Source organism: Rhinatrema bivittatum, chromosome 5, assembly GCF_901001135.1.
Source record: "Rhinatrema bivittatum chromosome 5, aRhiBiv1.1, whole genome shotgun sequence".
NCBI lineage: Eukaryota > Metazoa > Chordata > Amphibia > Gymnophiona > Rhinatrematidae > Rhinatrema > Rhinatrema bivittatum.
In genome coordinates this window covers 107,842,972-107,865,193 of record NC_042619.1, presented here as the reverse complement: position 1 = coordinate 107,865,193, position 22,222 = coordinate 107,842,972, and the positions used below count along the sequence as shown (strand labels likewise).

Below are 22,222 nucleotides of genomic sequence, written 5' to 3'. Positions count from 1 at the left end.
CCTGCCCCTTCATCGCAGTAGTAGCATGAGGAGGGGAGGGGGCCCTAGTGATTTTTGATGGGGTCTCCCCTCCTCACCACTTGCTGCTCAGAGTCCTGTTGCCGCTGATTACGGACAGTCACTGTCTCTTCTGGTCCCAAGGAGCTTGAGGGTAAGGTAGGAGGTGATCCTGGGGAGGAGACAGCCAGATCAGGCTTCCCCCTTGAAGTCTTTTTCATGTAAAAGTTGTTATAAATGCTTAATTTTTTATTTTGAAGAGAGCACAAAGGCGTGGGGGAGAAACAAGGCTGTAAGCTTTGCTTAGAGGTGCTAATACCCTTGCACTGACCTGATACTGTACTTTATTTTAATATGATGAAGGTAAAAATAAGAGGGAGTAGATTTTGTGGGAATAGTGCCAGATTTTGCAAGCCGAAAGAGTCAGAAAAGATAAAATTCAGGAAAATCTGATATGCACGAAGGACTTGTGATCAGCGCAAGAAATCATACTGTAGGTTGGAAGGAGGAAGGAATATGTAGACAGGAGAGAGTTAAAAGATGACGAGAGGGGGCATGCAGGAAGAGGATGGGGGAGCGCGGAGAATGAGAATGCGCAGGGGAGGCAGGAAGCAGGAGGCTGGTGTGAAGAGCCGCATTTCACCGAGGGCCGGGCTAATGCAAATCACTGCACTGGAAGCAGAGAGCAAGCAGCTGCAGCCCAGACTCAGCAGCAGCACATCCAGCCAGGGGGGGCCAGAAGATACACAACAAAGGCATTCAGCGTCTCTCTGCAGCCACGGTGCTATTAACACATCCAAAAAGGGAATAGGCTCTGCTAGTCTGCTTCAATATAACTCCAACCCCACCTAAGCAAAAAAAAAAAAAAAAACACAACAACAAAAACCTGTCTCTCTATACACACACTCACATACACATATTTAACATATATATATATATATATATATACATCGGGGGGAAAACTTGAAAATAGGTAAGTTGCTTTGATTTAGCAAAGGCGAAAGCCGGCTAATCTTACAATTACGCTTATTAGCTAATCAGTGCTGGTTCTACCATTATTAGCGTCACGATCTTTTTATGCTGTCTTTTTTTTTTTTTTTTTCCTTGCGACAACAGTGTACCTGGGCATATTTTCTGCTTGTAGCTGCATGAATCTTTAGATGTCAGTGACCTAGAGGTATATAATTTACACCTTTGAATCGGACCCGAAATGCATGGATTTTTTTTGCAGCACTTGTTACAGTAAATCCGCTAATGAGCATGCCACCTAATTGTTCTAAATGTTTGCCTAGGGTGGCTTGTCTTTTATTTAACAGCGACGGTGCTTTCAGTGTTTGGGCTTACTCGTTCTTTTAAGGGTCCCTCTCTTCCCCCCCCCCCAGCGTCTGTTAAACGATTGGAAACGAGAAATCATTTGTACGCTTCTCGTTTGAAATGTTATTTTTCACTAAAGTGAATAGAATCTCTGATTCTTATCTCTGTAAAGGCACATTTTGATAGCAACATTTAAACAGACCCTTGACATACAAAAGAGATTTTTCGTGACAATCTAAGCTAAAGCAGAGATGTTCTAATGATTTATTACAAAAAGGAGGGCACCTTAACATAAGTATTTATTGGTCTGTGTGCAATTTAATTAGCGGTAGGAATATTATGAGTGTTTGCCGAATTATAGCCCTATAAGACCTGACGTGCATGGAATGGACATGGACACTAGCACCAAGCGCATGAGCCTGATTATGTGTTGTGAATATGAATGACTATATATATATATATATATATATATATATATATATATATATATATATATATGTAATTCATTTATAACATATGTGTTATGAAATAAATAGAAGAGGGAAGCAGTCATATGCAGGCGCATTTTATCGAACCTTATTGATTTGAAACCAGCAGCATAGTTCTTCAGTCATGTTTGTAGGACCTGTAAATTTTGTAGCTAATGCTGTCTGCATGCTGAGCTTCCCTGGAGCCCTGGGCTTTCGTGTCGTCTCTTGCTGCGGCGGAGAAACGGACGGTGGTTGGGGACTGCCAAGCTACCTTCCCTAGTGGACATACGTGCGTGGGAAACCGTGGGGCTGGGGCTTTTCAGTGTGGATGCTGAAGATCGGTGTTTAAAATATAAAACGCGAGATGAGTTTATCTCATTTGAATAGCACGCCCAATTGTCTAATACTTACTGAGCCAGTGCTTTGACCCTTTGCCACACGATTTCAACTTCTTCTAGGGTTGTTACCCGAAGGGTGGAGTTACTAGTACTGTCTGCATTGATGATCAGTTTTGTTTACTCTTCATTGGAAATCAGCGGAGAACACTTGGCGTACATAAGCAAGTCGCTTCTCTAGGTAACTTTACCAGGCTTTGCTGTTTCTGTAAATGTAAGCAGTATGCTAAACCGGGAGCACAATATATGGACCCAGAAGTCTATGTATAGATGATGGGAAACTCCTCTTTTTGTTCACCAGGTTGTGTTTCTGAATCACCTAAAAAAAAAACAGTAGTGCTTTGAACTCTGTTTCTATTGAACTTTATGTTCAATTTTAGTTTTAAAATTCATTATATTTCTGCCAAAAATAAATGTCAGGAAATAAATTGCACGCTGCCACCATGCATGGAATTGTAGGCTGACTTATCAGAAAGGCATAAAAGCACGGTTTATAAACTGTAATTTAGAACGCAAGCTGACTCAGCATGATCAGGGGTAATATGTACCAGCACCAAAACCTGAGACGCGGCCCTAATCTGTAAACTTTACTCGACTATTGTGTAATTTTAACTTTCTATTCATCCTCTTTTATTTTAATTATTATGTATATTACTTTGGCAATACGTGTAAAGTCCTGTCGATAAAGTCATCTGAATCTCTCATGTTTGATCTGGAAGGTGTGTCTGTTAGGCAGATTTTGGCTCAAACCCCTTGCAGATTTTAGGTGCACCATATTATACTTGCACTGAGATTATGCCATTCGGTTAAAAATGCCATAGGTGATTATTACAAGGGCATGGGGACTAACACTGACATTGTTTAAACTGTGTCCTGGAGGCACATAAATATTCACAGTCTTCTATCATCCCAGTTTGACTGAACTTTCCTTGTTGTTGTTTCTTTAATCACTTCCACACTTTCCATTGGCTACTATTACCACTTATCATTTCTCTAGTGCTACTAGAGAAAGATGCGCTGGTCCGGATTTCCCATTAGTGTAGGTAGCTGCCTAGGGGCACCTTCTGTTCAGAGGGCACTGTGTGCCTTTAAGGGGGCAGGTCCAGGGACAGAACAGGTGGACTGGAGGAAGGAGGAACTGCCTATCGCTCATGTTGCATGTTCGAAGGCCCCTCTCCCCACTCACTCCTCTTCCATAGCTTGAGAGGGCTTCCTCTCCCCTGCCTACACAGACTCCTGCACCTAAGCACGTATGCCGGGTAAATCCAGCCTGCATATGCAGCACTGTGCAGGGAGACACTGGAGACAGTCCCTGCCCTGTGGAGCTTACAGTCTAGTCATAGACAAGACACATTGTCGTTCCCCCCCCCCCCCTGTTTTCTGGAACAAAACGTTTCTAATCCTCCCAATTTGGTCAGGGGCCAAACAGTTTTGTGTCCCCAGAGGGGATGAGTGGCAGGCCCTCTCCTTTCCCACAGCCAGCATTACACATGTTCTCAGACAAAAGGCCATGAAGGGACCTTCTCAGCTCATAAATAAATCTTACATTTTGTTTTTAATCAAAATGGCCAAGAAATGAATGATTGGCTTATATAAAGAAGGCCTTGCAAAATTGTGATGGTCCTCTTTTAACTCCAAAAAATCCATTGGATCAGTAAAACAATACAGAAACACAATTACATTTAAGCATATTGAGTACAACTTATCCCATAAACTTTCCAAAAGTCTAGTTCTCATTGAACTCAGTTTTCTGTTAACGCAGGAGTACTAGCAAAAAACATTTTAATTACTTGAAAGTTAACATCATTAAAATCTATTTTTTAATTCTTAGTTTATTTAAATCCTGTGGAGATATTCATTTCTAAAGATTTTTGTAACCGCCCCCATCATTAAGAATCTAAACAAGGTGCTGCTAAGTTGAAATACTTCTCAGAGGTCTACAGTGGTGGGTGCCACTTCTAGCTTTTGAGGCCTATAGCCATAATAATAATTTAAAAAAAAAAAAAAGAAAAGAAAAAATTAAGGTCAAAGTAAACATTTAAATGGCTAACTTGGATAACATTGATTTAGTTGGATAACTTGTGCGTTATCCTTCTAAATGGCTTTGAATATTGATCTCTAAGAGTCTAAATTTGAAGCTCCTTTTGAGCTTAAGGCTCATTGCCCATCCTCCCCTGAGTAGCCGTGGATATAAATATAACAAAGATCCATGAATACAACTCAAACAGCCGACATCTAGGCTTAGTAAGGAGGTTCAAAAAGGGGATCTGAGCTGGATTTTCAAATTTAAAAAAAATGTAAATTTCTAAGAAAAAAAAATCTATAATAAAGTAAAGATAAGCAGTAAGTGAATAGTGAATCCTAAAGAGGAAGCAATAGAACCAGCAAAAAGACAAGCTGATAATTTGAAGAATCAAGGCATTACTGTTATTTTAAAGGATGAAAAAAAGTAACAGTAGTGGAATGGAAAGTTCAGAATGATTCATTCAGCAGTTGAAATAAGACAGTAGGAAGAGCTGTCTGCTCCTGAGAAAAACTAATTCAAAGTCCTGGTGCATTTAAACTGTATAGAAACTGAGCACGGGGGTGGGGTGGGGGAAGTGGGCTTTTAATAACCAAGTCCAGATACTACAAGCTACGTTTAAGGCCTTTTAAAAACGTTTGCATCAAAGGAAGACTTTTAGATCAGTAGTCCAGGCTACGATTCTTCCTAGACTACTGTAATGCCTTCTACATTGGTTTATGACTCAAGCATATGCCCTGCATGCTCTACAAAACTCTACCGCCTGCTTAATAACTGGTCTTAGTAAGAGAGCACCATAGCTCTTCTACTCTAAAAGTACCTCACTGGCTACCGGTTAATGAGCGAGTTCAGTACCAGATGGTATTTTTAGTCGATAAAACGACTAGTACAGAAGGTTTTACCATGGATAAAAGTCCACATTACATATCCATAACCCATCCAGGGTCCTGAGGGGCTTACTGGAAATACCTTTGGTTGGACACGCACATCTATCAAAGACCCATGTGAGGGCGTTTTCTGTAGCTTCCCAAGAAAGTTGGAACTCCATTACCAGAGGCTTGGAGATGAACAACCTTGTACAAAACCTTATTTAAAAAAAAAAATTGTTAAACTTTTTTTTTATTCCAATATGTATTTACTAAAGACTGATTGAGTGTATTGAAACTTCTGAGAATATTATTTAATTTCTGAACTGTGCATTTTGTTTATATGATTTGGTTATGTCTTTATTTTAAGAATATTTCTTCTGTAAGCTGCTCAGAGCTGCTGTAAGTGGATAGTATATAAATATTTCTAAATTAAATAAACTAAGCACAAAATATGAGCTGTCTTTTGTGAACACCTCAAAGACCTCATTTGTGCAAACATGTTTGTTACCGGAGGCCTGATCTCAAGGTTTTGGTTACATAGGGACCAGTGTAAAAAGGGGCGCTAATGTTAGCTCAGATTTTGACTCCTGTTTTAGCACACATTTTTCTGGCATAAGTTAACTCTGGTACGTAACAGGGGTTTTAACTCCTAAAAAATGTGTGCTAAACAGGATTAAAACCCAGTGCTAAGATTAGCATATGTACATGCAAATCCCATGTAAAAGAAGGCATTGGCTATTCCTCAGCAATGAAGAAAGGTGCGTTAAAGGGCAATCAGCTTAAAGCACATTTTCTTAACTCTAGAAATTTAACTCCTGGGTCAGAGTAGGAGTAAAACTTAACTCACATTTCCGGTTGCTATTTTATACTATTGCTGTGCCCATTGTGGTAGCATCCAGCTCAGTGATGGTGAATTCCAGTCCTTAAGTGCCACAAACAGGCCAGGTTTTCAAGATATCCACAATGAATATGCATGAGATAGATTTGCATACTATGGAGGCATTGCATACAAATCTCTCTCGTGCATATTCATTGTGGATATCCTGAAAACCTGGCCTGTTTGTGGCACTCGAAGACTGGAGTTCGCCATCACTGGTCTAGCTGTTTCTACCACACTGGGCACAGCAATACAATAACTTTGGCCACCAGAAATGTGAGTTTACTCCCGTTTAACTTTCGGTGTTCTTGGGGAAGGCTGTGAATCCAATTTAGGCATACTGTTTAACTGTAGATGCCCATCCAAGGGAGCTTGCGCTTTATTCAGCTAGCTGTAGGTGCCCACTCCAAAGAGCAAATTCTCTTATCCAAGGCCCTTTTAGCAAGGAATGGCAAGTAAAATCAAAGCATAAGCTCTCTGGGCAACTAAAGCTAGCTTAACAAAGCATAAACTCTCTGGGGGAGGTGGGGTGCAAGGGGAGGGCACCTAACAGGATGCCAGTCAAATGCACAGTGCCAAAGTGCTTACTGTTCAGCTAAAGGTGCCCACCCCAGAGAACTTATGCATTGACTTTATTTGCTATGCTTTGTCAAAATGGCATTATATGTGCCATGCATCCCAACTTGTGGGCACATTCTCTCATTCAAGGCCATTTTTGACAAGGAATGGCAAATAAAATAAAAGAATAAGCTCTCTGAGGAACACATCTACAACTAGATGACCAGAGCATAGGCTGTTTGGGCGAGCACCAACAGCTGAACAGTACACAATTTAACACTACATGGGAGTGTGCTGATCGGGAAAACTAAACCTATGATTGGTGCCTGCCTCAGAGAGCTTACATTGGAAATTTAACTCCTGAGTCTGAGGTGGAGTAACATTTCTAGTGGCAAATGTTATCTATTGTTGTGCCTAGTGTGATACTCTTCCTCAGACCCAGGAGGATTTACATTTTCATTTAAGGCCATTGCGCCAAGTAAAAACTAAAGCCATTTGAGATGCACAACACCAAAGTGCATAATGTTTAGCTGTAGATGCTTGTGTTATCCTTTGATTTCACTTGGCACGCCTTGCCCAAATGGTCTTGCATGTGAGATTGTGCCCAAGTCAGGATGGCCAGTGCCAATCTTGCATGCAAGGTTATTTTGGTCACACTTCTTCCAGCTTTAAGCACTTACCTCCTTACTCCTGTTTTAAAGCACTTTTTAAAGAGCTTTTCTACATTAGGGTGGATTTTTCAGTTTAGGTCACATTTGCGCATGCTTTTTTCATTTGGCATGCTTTTGTAACTTCTGTTTCCATCCCATTAGCTTACTACATTCCATGGGGACCCCTGTATTTAATGCACTTAAGTAAAACCCATTCAAAAATTTCTCCAATTTTAGTGCAGGTTTTATTACATTGACCCCCATTCAACAATCTGTGCTGTGATTTATTTTACATATGAAATGATATTGATTTTACTTATTGTCATATAGGAGATTTAACATTATTCTCTATAAAATAAAGGAATGTTGTTACATTTGCCAGTCACAGGAGCTACCCATGACCAGCAGCACTCACACCTTCGCTGGTGGGGAGATGCCCGGTAAGCTCACCATGGCAAGACGCTGCCATCACCTCATCTTCCACCCTCCTCCATGGGCTGCCTCTAGGCGCACATGCCACTCCGCCTCTTAAGCGGCCACAGCAGGAACCAGAACTGTTGGCATTCCTGATGATGTCTCACAGCTGGGTTCTTAAGGCCCACCTGTGCATCCTAGCATTGCCTCGGCAACTGGTTGTCTACACTGGGAAGTGTAATGTTTGTTGCTGCACCTGAATCATGTGTCCAAATCTTGCCTCATCTCTCCAGCCCAGCCTTGCCTTTTCTCGCCTTCCATTGGACTGATTTCTGGATCTGACCCTTGCCTGGTCATTGACTATTCTTGTTTGCCTCCTGCCTCTGTCCCTTGCCTAGACACTGATTATTCTTGGTTTCCACCTGCCTTTGACCCTCGACTGGCCTTGGATCGATGCCTATCCTATAACCACCTAAAACCCGCCGGCCCCCAGAACTCAAAGGCTCAATCCAAGGGGAAAGGGTTTGGTATAGGTGAAGCTCCTAGTCAGTCTCTTCTCTGCATAGCTCCACCAGCTGTCGGTGAGAGCCTACGGGTTCTTCCCTGTAGGTTGACCCAATCTCGTCACAGCAGCAAAGGTCCATAGATTTAACAGATTGCTGAGGCCTTGGATTCAGTGGACCTGACCTCACTCCAGGCTATTCCAAGCCTGGCCCAGTACATCTAAGAGCAACAGGGGGTCCTGAACCAGGCAACTACTCTACTTGAAAGACTCATGATCCATATGGATGCTCTGACATAGACACCTCTTCCAAAAGCTCCGTCTCCTCCTCGCCCTGTCTCTCCACCTCAACTGGTCCCACAGCTCCTTCTACCACCACATTACCAAGACAATCCCAAAGAATACTATGGATACATCAAATCAATGCCACATGCGTTTTGAGCTGTAGTTTAGTCTCTTTCCCACCAATCGGTCCAAGATGACTTACATCATCCTCTTGAAAGGTGGACTGTACTAGCCTGGGCCTCTCCCATATGAGAACATGATGTCCCTCTGCTTCAGAGTCTCCAAGACTTCCTCCAGAAATTTCGACTAGTCTTCAAAGAACTCTGTGAAACCTCTTCCTTGGCAGCTGATCTGCTCTGGATTCGGCAGCATTCCTGAACTCTCAGGGAGTATGGCATAGAGTTCTACACTCATACCTCCGAACTGCACTGGGAGAGGACAGTCTCACCACCATCTTCTGGCAAGGCCTTTCCAGCAGAATCAGATTAATTAGCTGGCCAAGATGTTCCTAATTCATTGGATACCTTGATCTCGTTGGCTAATTGCATTGATCATCACTTCCATGAAAGGGCTCAGGAGAAAAAAGCTGCCTGGCAGTACTGGTGCCCTGTTTGCAGTCATCTCCCAACCCATGGCTCATCTCCAGATTCTAAGAAGAGTCCAAGCAGCTGGGCCAAGCTAAGCTCTCTCTAGAGAAGCTCTGAAGAAGGCAGCTGGGCCTGTGCCTATAATGTGCTGGCTGTGGACACTTGACATCACAATACCCTGAGAAATTAGGAAACTCCAATGCCTAGGGTTGATCAGGGAGGCAACCCTAGGCCAGAACATTTCCTCCCCACAACTACTAGCTCCTATCTCCATTTCCACTTACCATTGTCAGCTGGATACAGAGGTGGTCTTGGATTCCAGAGCAGGAAGGAATTTCATTGATCCAATCCCTGGTTTGTAAATTTCAGATTCCTATTAACATTCTGGAACATGCAGTATGTATCTTCTCAGTATGGGGCAGATTTTAAAAGGTACGCACGTGGCGTACATTTGTGCACGTTACCCAGCGCACACAAATGTAGGCCAGATTTTATAATATGCGTGCGCAGCCACGCACATATTTTAAAATCAGGGGTCGGCGTGTGCAAGGTGCACTAGTGTGCACCACCTTCCCCTACCTGCCCCGCCCCCCAGCCTGAAAAAAAGAACCCCGTACCTTTATCTCACTAGTTACGCCTGCCAGCCCACTGCCAGCACGCAATCCCCCAGCACAGCAGCTTTGTGGAGGCCTCTGGCCATGCCCCACCCCTTTTTGCATGCCCCGGGACTTACATGCGCGTCGCTGGGCCTTTTGAAAATAGGCCTGGCGCGTGTAAATCTTTTAAAATATGCCCCATATGGAGATCCTCTTCCAGGTTGTCTCTCAAAGATTATAGTGCATCTCACTCTTCGGACCAGCCTCCTCTAAAAGAGACCATCTCCTTTTATGGAATTCCCCAGGCAGTGAATACGGTTAACCTCAGGTTACCCTGGCTTCAACACCACCAGCCAGGCATCGACTGGCAGTCTTTAAACTGATACATTGGGGCTCCTCCTGTTTCGCCACTTGTCTCACACCTGTTCATCCACTGGCCCACCTGATTCTGGTTGCCACTATACCAGGGCTCCTGCTACAATATGCTGAATTCGCTAATGTATTCTCTAAGCAATGGGCTGAAACCCTGCCCTCGCACCACTCTTATGATTGTGGTATCTACCTTTTTCCAGGTAAGTTACCTCCATGGGGAAGGGTCCACGCATTATCTGTTCCAGAGACCGAGGCCATGAATCTATACCTCAAAGCGAACTTGGCAAGGGGCTTTATATGGCCATCTTCTTCCCACGCTGGAACGGGTTTTATCTTCATGAACACAAAGGATGGCTACAAGGGCCTTAATGCCATCACAAAAAAGAACCAGTAACTGTTACCTCTCAACTTGGAGCTCTTTGATCGTCTGCAAGGCACCAAGATCTTCATGTTAGATCTAATGGAGAACATGCAATCTCATTCGCATCAGAGAGAGAGATGAGTGGAAAACCCCATTCAATACGTGAGACAGGAATTATGAATACTGTGTCATGCCATTTGGACTCTGCAATGCCCTAGCAATCTTTCAGAATATGGTGAATTAAATTTTTTGAGATCTCTCATAATCCTATGTTGTGGTTTACCTTGACATACTCATCTATTCTCAATTCCTGACTCTGCACCAGGAGCATGCTAAACAGGTGCTACAGTGACTGAGACCATCATCTGTATGCTAAACTTGAGAAGTGTTTCTTTGAGAAAGAGCAGTTTCCTTTCCTAGGTTACATCATTTCACGGACTGGCTTCCTTATGGATCCTGCAAAGCAGAAAGCAATCCTAGACTGGCCCCAGCTGGTTGGCCTTCGGGCGATACTGCATTTTCAGGATTCACTATCACCAATTCAGATACCCAGAATTGGTCTACAGAAGTAGTCAATGGCTTCCAGGCTCTCAAGCAAGCCTTCTCCCATGGACCTTGCCTAGGGCCCCCAGATCCTGATTGCCCCTTTGTCTTAGAGATAGATGCCTCTACCCTTGGGGTAGAGGCTTTCCTCAATCAACACAGCGACCAAGAGAGCCTCTTGCCATGTTCATTCCTCTCCAGTAAGTTCTCCCTGGCAGAGAGGAATTACATGATTGGGGATGGTGAACTTCTCGCAGTGAAATTTGTGCTAGAAGAATGGCAGCATCTCCTAAAGGGGGCTAAGCACCAAACCATGATTAACAAGGATCACAAGAATCTTGAGAACCTTCACCAAGCACAACAGCTTAATCCCTACCAGGCCCACTGGTCTCTTCTTTTCTCCCCCCCCCCCCCCCCCCCCCCCAATATGTAGGTTATATATCTTTATTAAGCAAAATATAACAGTATAACAATCACTGAAATACAGGGATCGAAATTGTATCTTATATAAAAATGGAATTCTCATCTACTAGCAGAACCCTATGTATAGACATTAAAGACAACTGTGATCCCTTTATTCTTATTTTACAATTATTTATCCACTCTCTAATTTTACTGCGAGTTATGCAAGTTAAAGAGTTAGCATATCCTGGATGCCTGTACTCTTGTACATCCAGAATCCGAGAACCACACACCCTTATTTGCAAAGAAGACAGATACCCCATTTCCCCTACATCAGGTAATAAATTTAGGGTATTACTACTAATCCAAGAATGAATCTGCCAGATAAATCTTCAAACCACCTTTCAAATTATTAAGGATCAGACTCAGAGCTTGTTCAGTTAAATTTTGAATATATTTTCCCATATTGCCAAAATGTGTGTTTGAAAAGGGAAATTAATATTGGAAACCACAGATTCCATGAAAATAATCTCATGCAAAGAATTTCTCCATTGCTAAGGTGAGATTTCTCCCTGCCACACTATTAAGATAGATTTCTTTCCCAGTACAAACACCTTCATGGCAAAGCCTCGATCCCCAGTTTTAACAATATAACTGGGCAGATCTGCTTCAAACACTAACACCATATTAAGAGGGACGGTACAATTTATTTATTTATTTATTTATAACTTTTATATACCGAGGTTCAATTAACAAGATTAATTATCACTTCGGTTTACATTACAACCAGCAAAATAACATAGACAATTCAAAATCTCCCCCATATAGTGTAATAGCTTTCTCCAAAATTATCATATCTTAGGAGAGGACTAAAATGTATAGAGTAAGAGTTCCTTTTTCCAAGCGACACTTTTATACAAATCTCTGTATCTGCTAAGCCAGATTTAAAGGCCAAGGATTGTGATATGTATGCCCTTTGTAAGAATTTGAATTGTAACTCTCAAGTACATGTTCTCTGAATTGGTTTCTGATTCTTAAAACATAATTTTAAAGTGTTTGGATATGGAAAATTTACTCTCCCCAAACCAGTTTTCCCATTGCAAATCTATCCATATTTCTTGATCCAATTTACATATTCCTTTATGTATCCTAGACAGAGAGAGTTTATCATGCTGTATATGGAAAAAATAGTCAATGAGCACAATCTTGGTCTCATAAAGATCTTCTCTCTGCAAGGAAGATACACAGGGGCTGAAGCTACTGCAGGTTTGTGCGTGGATGTACGCGTGTTTGTATGCCCGTTTTCCCGCGCAAAGCCCTATAAAGGGATGTAACGGTTTTGTGCGTGGGGAAAAAAAGCATGTATAGATGCGCTTACAGACCCACGGTTTTTCCTGCGCGAATGCATGCTAACGGCATGCAAAGGAGGCAATTAGCTAATCATGGGCAATGCAGGGAGCTGTGCTAATGCTAGTGCGGGTTTTTTACCGCCATAGTCAGCGCTGAGCTGAGTACCTAGCTCAGTGTGCAAGCGGGCAGAAACATGGCCAGAAGAGTGCCTGAGCAGCAAGATTAGCTAGGCGCCTTTCTGGGTGCCCGATCATATAGATTTTTCTGCCACGAACAGAGCACAAGCAGCCTGATAATCGCCTAGCTCAGTACCCAAATGGCAAGGTAAGCTAGGCGCCTTTCTGGGCGCCCGATCGTGCAGATTTTTCTGCCATGAATAGAAGAGCACAAGTGGCCTGATAAGCACCTGGCTGAACGCATATCTCGAATTCAGAGTGGCCAGCTTAGCAAAGCGCTTTTTAATGGCATCTGAGGTAGGCGCTTCCCTGGGCGGAAAGATACACGGCCAGAAGAGTGGCAAGATTATTGTGAATTAGCATCCATGAAAATATTTGCCATGTTTTCTGCAGCACAGTTATTTGAAATATTAAAAATATTTCACTTAATAGGGAGACCCGCTCACGCACTCGCTTTTATGCGCTTCTTATCGGAACGGGTTTTGAGCGCGGATGCAGCCGCGCGGATTTCTGCACGCAAATCATTTGCATAATTTGTTTCTTACATCTCGCGGAAGTGGCAGCTTCAGCCGCGCATGGTGATCAAAACACATGCACATAACGAGTGCCTGTTTTGCTGTGGGTCTTATTACATCGGCCCCATAGTGTGTTAATTGCAGGTAAGATGGTTGGTCTTTATTAATTGATTTGATTTTGAGCTCCACTACCATCCAGCAGCCAAGAATCAGAGAGCAGATGCCCTCTCCTGCTCTTTCCAAATGGAAGACATAATGGAGATTTCTCAGCACATCATTGATCCGGCAAAGATTATTGTTGCTGCTGCTACACCAGTGCCCCCAGGGAAGGCGGTAATACCTAAGTGTTTCCGGGATAAAATATTAAAATGGGCTCACAACTCTCACCTGGCGAAATATCCTGGAGTGGCCTGTACCCTTGAACTCCTTCAGTGCCATTACTGGTGGCCTCAGGTGAAAATGGATGTGGAGAATTACAAGCAGACTTGCCCTGTTTGTGTGCACCATAAAACTACTCGTGCCTGACCTTAGGGGCTGTTACAGCCATTGCCAGCCCCCAAGGAATCCTAGATTTTATAACGGACAACCCTTGCTGTCTTGGCTATACCACGATATGGGTAGTGGTGGATAGATTCTCCAAGATGGCACATTTTGTTCCTCTCCCAGGCTTGCCTTCTGCTCCTGAACTAGCATGCCTCTTTGTCCAGCACATATTCAAACTATACGGACTACCCTCTCACATCATTTCTGACAGAGGCATCCAGTTCACGGCCTGATAGTGGAAGGGTCTTTGTAAAAAAAAAAAAAAAAAAAAATTGACATTACCTTGGATCTCACCACCGCTTATCTGCAAGGCAATGGCCAAACAGAATCAATCAAGTCCTCAAATTTCATTTGCCTGTATGTCAGTAAGATGATTTGTCTATTCTCTTACCATGGGCTGAGTTTTCACCCAAACAATCATGTCAGTAGTGCCACAGGCTCCTCTCTCTTCCATGCTGTGTACAGTAAACATCCATGGATTCCTCTACTGATGTCTTTCTCTGTGCCCTGTCCAGCAGCCTGCCTCACTGCCCAAGAACCCTAGGATCTCTGGCCGCAAACTAACTGCTCTAAGACAGCAGCTCAGTCTAAGAAGTATGCTGATAAAAGGCACAAACCAGTTCTGCAATTCAAAGTGGGAGACTTGGTGTGGTTAAGCATGCAGAATCTGCACTTCAAAGTTTCTTTTTATTTATTTATTTATTTATGAACTTTTATATACCAGCATTCGTAAAACACATCATGTCTGTTTACAATAAAACTGAAGAAAAGGAAAATTACAATGAACGGGAGAGGGGAGAGCGGAGCAGGCAAGAAGAGGGCGGAGATAGAAATGCTAAGGGGAGAAAAAGTAGGAACGAAGTAAAAGGAAAAGATGGATAGAAAACCATATTAAGCGATTAAGTAAAACATCAAGAGCATAGTACATTAGGAACTATATACATATTGAATCTATAGTGACTATAGATTTGTTTCGGAGCCAAATTTATAGGTCCTTTCCCAGACCTGCATCAAATGGTGCCTGTCACTTACCAACTCAAACTTCCAAACACGTTAAGGATCCATAATGTGTTCCATAGTTCCTTATTGAAACCATTACTCCTCTATTGGCCTTCCTGACAGCTTCCCAAACCTGTGTAGATCTTTTCGGAAGAAGACTCCCACTATGAGGAACAGGAAATACTGGATTCTCACATAAGATGCAATAAACTGGAATATCACATAGCATGGAAAAACTATGGTCCAGAGGGAAAACTCATGGGAGCCAGCATCCTACCTTTGAACATAGTCTGGCCCTGGATCGACACCTACACTATGACAACAGAGACTTTCGCCTAAGACCTGCCAGTCTCCGGAACCCAAGGGCTCAGCCCAAGGGGAAAGGGTTTGGCATAGGTGAAGCTTCTAGTCAGTCTTTTCTCTGCATAGCTCCGCCAGATAACAGTGAGCGCCTATGGGGCCTTCCGTGTAGGTTGAACCAATCTTGTAACAACAGCAAGGGTCCACAGATCTTACAAATGTCTTCTGCACATACTCTTACTTATGAATGAGAAAAAAAATCTATATTTATATTTATCAAATATATTTTAGATCAGTAGACTACAGTTTTCCAATTCATAACCTGTAACCCAGGGCTTCCCAAGCTTGTCCTGGGAAACCCTCATCCACTTCGGTTTTAATGATATCCACAATGTATATGCATGAGATAAATTTGCATGCATTGATGATCTAGTATATGCAAATTTTTTCTAATGCATATTCATTATGAATATTCTGAATACCTGACTAGCTGGGGGGGGTGTCCCAGACAAGGCTTGAAAAACATTGATGTAACTTGCCTTGAAATATTTGTGATCAAGTGGCTGATTCATTTCATGTACTTCATATTTTCAGTCAGTTATTTGTGAACAAATTTACTGATTCATTTGTTTTTTTTTTTTTTACTCTACATGGAAATCTAGAGCTAAAAAAAATGCAAGTTTTTGTAAATTGAGAAGAATGAGTTAAGCTCCTGATGGATACCTTGTTCAATTACATATACAAGTTTTCCTTAACAGTCAGCCATAGCCAGAATGTAAGGTGTAGAAATTCATGTGGTAAGCACTGATATCCACCCTGTAGAAAGTAAAGATTTTGTTTTTAACATTGTTGTATCTGAACTTCTTGAAAACACTCCTCTACAATTTTCTTCAACCCCTGGAAGCAGTCATGATTGAAACTGAATCGACAATGTAAAGGAGAATTTTTAGCTACATTCTTCAAAATACCTATCTGTAAATTTGTTGGCCTTATGCCTGCATTGTCTTAATCCTGGCTTCTTTTTTGCCTTAGATTCTATTTCTTATATTTTTACAATTTAATTGAATTATAGTTCTGCACTTGGTATTACAGATGTGCTCCATGCTTTTTAGCCATCCTTTTCTCTGAGGTCCCTGCATTAGTACGTGCTATATGGATGCCTGTAAGAGTTTCCAATAAGGATCTCACTGTAGCTTCCCAGTTTACTTAGATTCAGACTGCTGAAAGTGGCCAAGTATGAGAAACTTCTATAAACTTTAAACATCAATATTTCCTCAGAAATGGAATATAAAAGGGAGACAATTTTCTTTTAAGTGCTAGTTGATTTATCTAAAAATATTTTTGCTAGCACTGCTGCATTAAGATTTTCTAAACTGTGCTTCTGTTGACTGAATGAGATTGCCAGTGTCAGAAGATGGGCAGTTAGCCACTGCAGCTGATACCTGAATCATACACCAAACTCACTCCTTTTCTCAAGTTCTCTAAAAATGATCTTATGGCCTGGATTGGCCACTGTTGGAAACAGGATGCTGGGCTTGATGGACCCTTGGTCTGACCCAGTATGGCATTTTCTTATGTTCTTATGATATAATTAAATAAAAATAATGAATTTTGATAGGCTTTAGCTGCAGTTAAAATAGAGCACTATTGGGACTGGTAGTAATAAAAAGTAATAAGTGTAAAAATTCTAAGAAACTGGTCAGCCACATCACACTACCCTATTATTCCAACCATGACTTGAAGCAGCTTTGAGAAGGGCCTTGAAGAATTGGTAGATCAGGTTGGGAAGCCCTGCAGTAGACTCTTAGTGCCGATCTTTTCTCTTTTTTTTAATCTTATGACCATTTTCTAGGGTTCATGATTTTTATTGACTTTCTAATGTGCATCCCTACTTCCCCAGAAAATGTATACTACAGAATTTGCCATCTGCAAAAAAAAAATGTGCTGAAATAGCATTAATAATTTTGTATCTACATATATTGCTGCATATTTATCTGAAAACAGTAATGTAAATGAGTGACCTGTGAAATATAGGTGAAAGCTTGATTTATGGAATTTTTATTTCTGAAGTATCTCTTCATTTCTTGCCTCTAGAATCATCAGTATGTCTTTCGGAAGAGACATGGAGCTAGAACACTTTGATGAGCGCGATAAAGCTGAAAGATATAGCAGAGGGTCAAGGGTGAATGGTCTGCCAAGTCCTACCCACAGTGCCCATTGTAGCTTTTACAGAACTCGCACTCTGCAGGCCCTTAGCTCTGAGAAGAAAGCCAAGAAGGTTCGCTTCTATCGCAATGGAGACCGCTATTTCAAAGGCATCGTTTATGCCATTTCCCCGGACCGCTTTCGATCTTTTGAGGCTCTTTTGGCTGACCTGACCCGATCTCTATCTGATAATGTGAATCTACCCCAAGGAGTGAGAACCATCTACACTGTAGATGGCAGCAAGAAGATTATTACTATGGACCAACTGATAGAAGGTGAGTATTAAATATAAAACGATAGTTTACAGCTCTTGGCAGATGTAACTTCCCATCTGCAGCATTGCTTTGCATTGTGATCAACATATCATTGCTTTCTACATATTTTCTAAACTTTCTCTCTTTTTATCAAGATGTTTTTGTAGAGAAAACATAAATTTATGCAACTTTTTCTGAAGATACTCAGTGTGACTGCTAAAAAGTGTTATCAGTGACAATCAAATGACAGCAAAAATGCTAATGCTAATGATTGTTAGTTTTTAAGCATATGCCATATATATCATCCTTAATTCATTCATGAAATAGAAACAGAAATGTATTTCCTCCTGTATTGTGCAAAATAAATGATCATGAGTCGCATGTTCCCAAAGCTGGTATATTCCATTCACTAAACGGAATATAAAATGTTTCTTCTACTCTTGCTGTCTGTACATTTTATTTTCTAATCACTTTGGTCCTGTTAGGAAAACGGAACAAGCCAGGCTGCTATAGATTCCTACATAAACTATATGCTAGCAGAATTCCTCACCTTGTTCATATGTACAGAATACAAACAGACCTTCACCAAATACAGAATAGACCATAAAGTATAACTAGAAACCTGCAGACAAAAACTGAACTGGAAACCACAACATGCCAGACTCTGTATGTAGTGCAACAGTGGAAAAAGAGAACCTCATAAAGTATCAGACAATAAAATCAAGAAATATAAACCATCAATCATAACTGTTAACTATATTAATAAAATGAATATTTCAAAAGATCAGATAATTATAAACTCATCTAAAAATATTCCAAATGTCAATAAAATATTCCAAATTATTGGATACATAAAATAACACCCAATAAATTAAAACTAATTAGGATATTAAAAAATCCCCTACTCTCTCCATACCTGGAACTTTTGATTTCCAGATGCCCTGAGATTGTCATGGATTTGTAAGGAGGCATGGGTTATTGCACCAAACTTTCTCCTCTCTCTTATTTGCTCAGTCATACATTCACATACAAACATAGGCTCAAATCATATATACACATGCACACAGGCTCTCTTGTGCTCAGTCCATACGTGCATGCATACACACATTCTCTCACATGCTCGGTCATATATACACAGACACACATGCTCTGTCTCATACTCAGTCATACACACACACTATCTCTCATGCTCAGTCATACACAGTCTCTCATGCTCAATTACATACACACACGCTGACTCAGTCATATATACACAGTGTAATGCTCAGTCATATACTTGCATGCATGCTGTCTCTCATGCTCAATCATATACTTGCATGCGTGCTGTCTCTCATGTTCAGTCATATACTTGCATGCGTGCTGTCTCTCAGGCTCAGTCATATACTGTATATACACACATGCTGACTCATACTCAGTCATATATACACAGTCTAATGCTCAGTCATATACTTGCATGCATGCTGTCTCTCATGCTCAATCATATACTTGCATGCATGCTGTCTCTCATGCTCAGTCATATACTGTATATACACACACGCTGTCTCATGCCCAATCATATAGAAACACACGCGGTCTCATATTCAAATCATACGCACACATGCTGTCTCTCATATACTGTATACTCAGTCATACACACACACACATGCTCTCTCATGCTCAGTCACACAGTCACACACATGCTCTGTCTCTCATGCTCTAGCACTTGTTTCCCTCTCTGGAAGAACAAGGGGCAGCAGCAGCAGTCTCCATCTTCAGCCTGGACAGCCACTAGACCTTTCCTTTGTGCTTCTAAACTCCGAGCCCTGTTGCTTCTGCTTATGATGGTGAGGAGGGGGAGTGGAGGCTGCTGCTTTCCTTTCCACCGGTCATGCTCTTAACTGCCTGGAGGGGGTGGGGGATTGGGGAGGCTGATGCTGCTTGCAACTTTGCAAAACGCGCTCCTTCTGACTGCTGAGGTGAGAGAGGGGGTTGGGCGGCCGCTGCTGCTTCTTTTGGCTCTGCAGCCATGCTTCTTATGACTGCCAGGGGAGGGGGGAGGGGAGTGGGGAAGGGGAACGGAAGGCTGATGCTGGTTTTTTTCAGCCTTGCGGCCGTGCTTCTCTTGACTACTGGGGTGGGAAGTCGGTGCTGCTGCTAGTGCGACTCTGCAGCCACGCTTCTTCTGACTGCTAGGACAGGGGGTGTGGAAGGCTGATAGTGTTGGTTGCAACTCCATGGGCTGTACTTTCTGACTGTGGGGGCGGGGAGCAGCTGATGTTTCTTCTGTCAACTGGCCCGGAGCTCTGCGGGAGGGGCTTCAAAGCTTCATTTGAGCTGGGTGGCAGCATTGGTGGTGTTTTATTTCGATTTGGATACCCCCTCCCTTTCAGTGACGGCCCCGGTGGGAAACAGAACTTCAGAAGCAGGCATAACAGTTTTTTTTTTGCCAAAAAGCTGTGAATCAGGTTGGAAGGGAGGCAGCTCTTCAGCTAAATTGTGAGAGAGATGGCGACCCTGGTAGATGGTGTCTATAACCGAGGCCATATCAGCCCTAGGCTAGCTATGGCTCTGCTATAGAGCTTAATAATTCTTCCCTGTTTTAACTGCTCACAGGTACCTTCAGTTTTCCACAGTTTAAACTGGCTTCAAAACAAGTACAAATATCTGAAGCTTTTGTTATTCAGCTGCTAGTAGTGTTTCAGCAATCTTAACCACTAAGTATTCTTCCTCTCTCTCCTCATTTAACACCTAGAGAGGAATGGTTAGCCCAGGCAAATATCTAAGCACTGATTAACTTGGTTCCTCCATCACTCCTGACACTTTTCAGCAGTTTACAAGGAATTGATTACTGCAGACAAACATTCAAACAGTGGGAGAGCTTAATCCTTAATGCTTAAGAGTGAACTTTGTAACTTAACCTCATAGAAAATTCTGGGCAGATTTCTTTTATAGATTACTATATCTCTTAATATTCCCCCAAATTAAGATACCTGATGCAGAGAAGCATTAGATACCCCCACCTATAGCTTATTCCTTTTCCATCTCCCTTTTAGCTATGATAGAGGAGAGAAAACCAGATACAACTCTTAAGTTAAACACTGTGTGAAAGCGGTGTCTGAAGATAGCTCCCCTTCTGCTTCTGCCTCTCTCTTCTTCTCTTCCATGGATTTTTTAGTGGGATGTGCTGCTGATCTGGTTCTCAATCCTGGAACTGGGAACTCCCTCATTTATAGCACCTGACCACCAATTATGGCAAACCTACTAAGTCACTCTGACTCAACCTATTCTTGCTCATGTTCTCTCAGAGACACTGTGTACCTGGGGAATCTGGAAATTGTAGTCCCCTTTGGCAGCCATTTTAGCTTTACTTTATTTTAGAAGATGCATTGTTAGTCAGGATCCAGCTATTGTTTGTGCAGGGACTACCACAAATACTACTAATCCATCACTAATCCATCACAACGTAACTAAGAAAAATTACTTACTGAATTTGAACTTGTCTTTTTAACAGACATGGGCAAAATAAGTATGATTGCATCCTATGTCTATTTTGGCTATTTGCCTGTGGGTGGGGTTTATTGGATCACAGAAACATGAAATGACTAAATCAGAGGAAAATGACAAACTCCCTGAATCGCCACCACCTTCCAATTTATTGAGTTTATAGTTTGTGATCACAGTCCAGTAAATATCAACTGAAGAAAATATACCTATATTCAAGGAGGTTTATAACTGCAATTGCAGATCATGATAATTTTGTCCATCTCTACCTTTTAATTTGGTAATATAGGTTTCATGTAACACCCTTGCTTCATCCCTACTGACCATCAGGTGTTAATCCATTGGCCATTGGTAACCTCCCAACCATCAACTGGATTTCAGCTTGCCTATGGGTGAGTACCTTGCCCACAAGCTACTCTCTGAGGGTTTCTCGGGACACTGCAACCTCCCAACCACCTAAGAGACAGGGTTCTCAGGCATTCCCAGATCATTTATTAAAAATTCTGGAATCTTATAGCACTCACCTGAGTCACTAATTAGTTGCAAAACAAGAGCTAATAAACTAGTTTATTAGAAAAAAAAGGATTTACAGTGAACAAAAACTGCATTAAAGCATAAAAGGGAAAGGAAAATGGATTTTCACAGTAACACTAACTAATATATTTAAAACAGCTTATCTATAGCGTTGAACAGTTGATCCTGGAAACTCCCAGCCACTCTCTGACTGTGCTGTTAGGATGATCTGAGAGAGAAATACAGATCACATTACAATTCCTGTTCAACAGTTTTCCTGTCAGTATCCAGCTGTAAGTTCCAGCTGAAAGGATCACTCTCTGCTGTGACCAACTGTCTCTCAGTCAATTCTAATTGTCTCTCAGCTGATTCTGTCTCTTCTAACAGCTAAAACTGAAATATTAAGGGACTCACTGCAGCAGAGTGATGTGAGCAGTTCATTCTGACTCTGAGGTTAACTCTATCAGCTCCAGCTACTGGTGACAATGGAAGACAACATTGTTACGGTGCTACCTGCTGTCCAGTGCAAAATCATAAGAAAAAAGATTTTTCAAAGGGTGTTTTACATGGCAGAAAATTATTAACAGTTAATGCTTCTGTTTCACCACAATAGGCATTTAGTATGATTCTTGATTGCTTCATGAGTATATTTTACCAAAATTGTGTTCAAAT

The 22,222-nt window shown here is 41.8% G+C and overlaps 1 protein-coding gene across 4 annotated transcripts in view; it reads left to right on the top strand.

Annotated features, from left to right (window-relative positions):
* The first annotated feature begins 629 nt into the window (after positions 1-629).
* The window catches only part of DCLK1 (doublecortin like kinase 1), a 755,703-nt gene continuing 734,110 nt past the window's right edge, over positions 630-22,222 (top strand). Inside the window, exons 1-2 of one of the 4 annotated variants that reach the window (XM_029602706.1) lie at positions 630-970; positions 17,193-17,578. In XM_029602706.1, coding sequence (XP_029458566.1) covers positions 17,203-17,578 — 376 coding nt within the window. In that variant the 5' untranslated portion in view covers positions 630-970; positions 17,193-17,202. The remainder of the gene's footprint in view (positions 971-17,192; positions 17,579-22,222) is intronic. The other 3 variants (XM_029602701.1, XM_029602700.1, XM_029602699.1) reach the window with 3 other exon arrangements.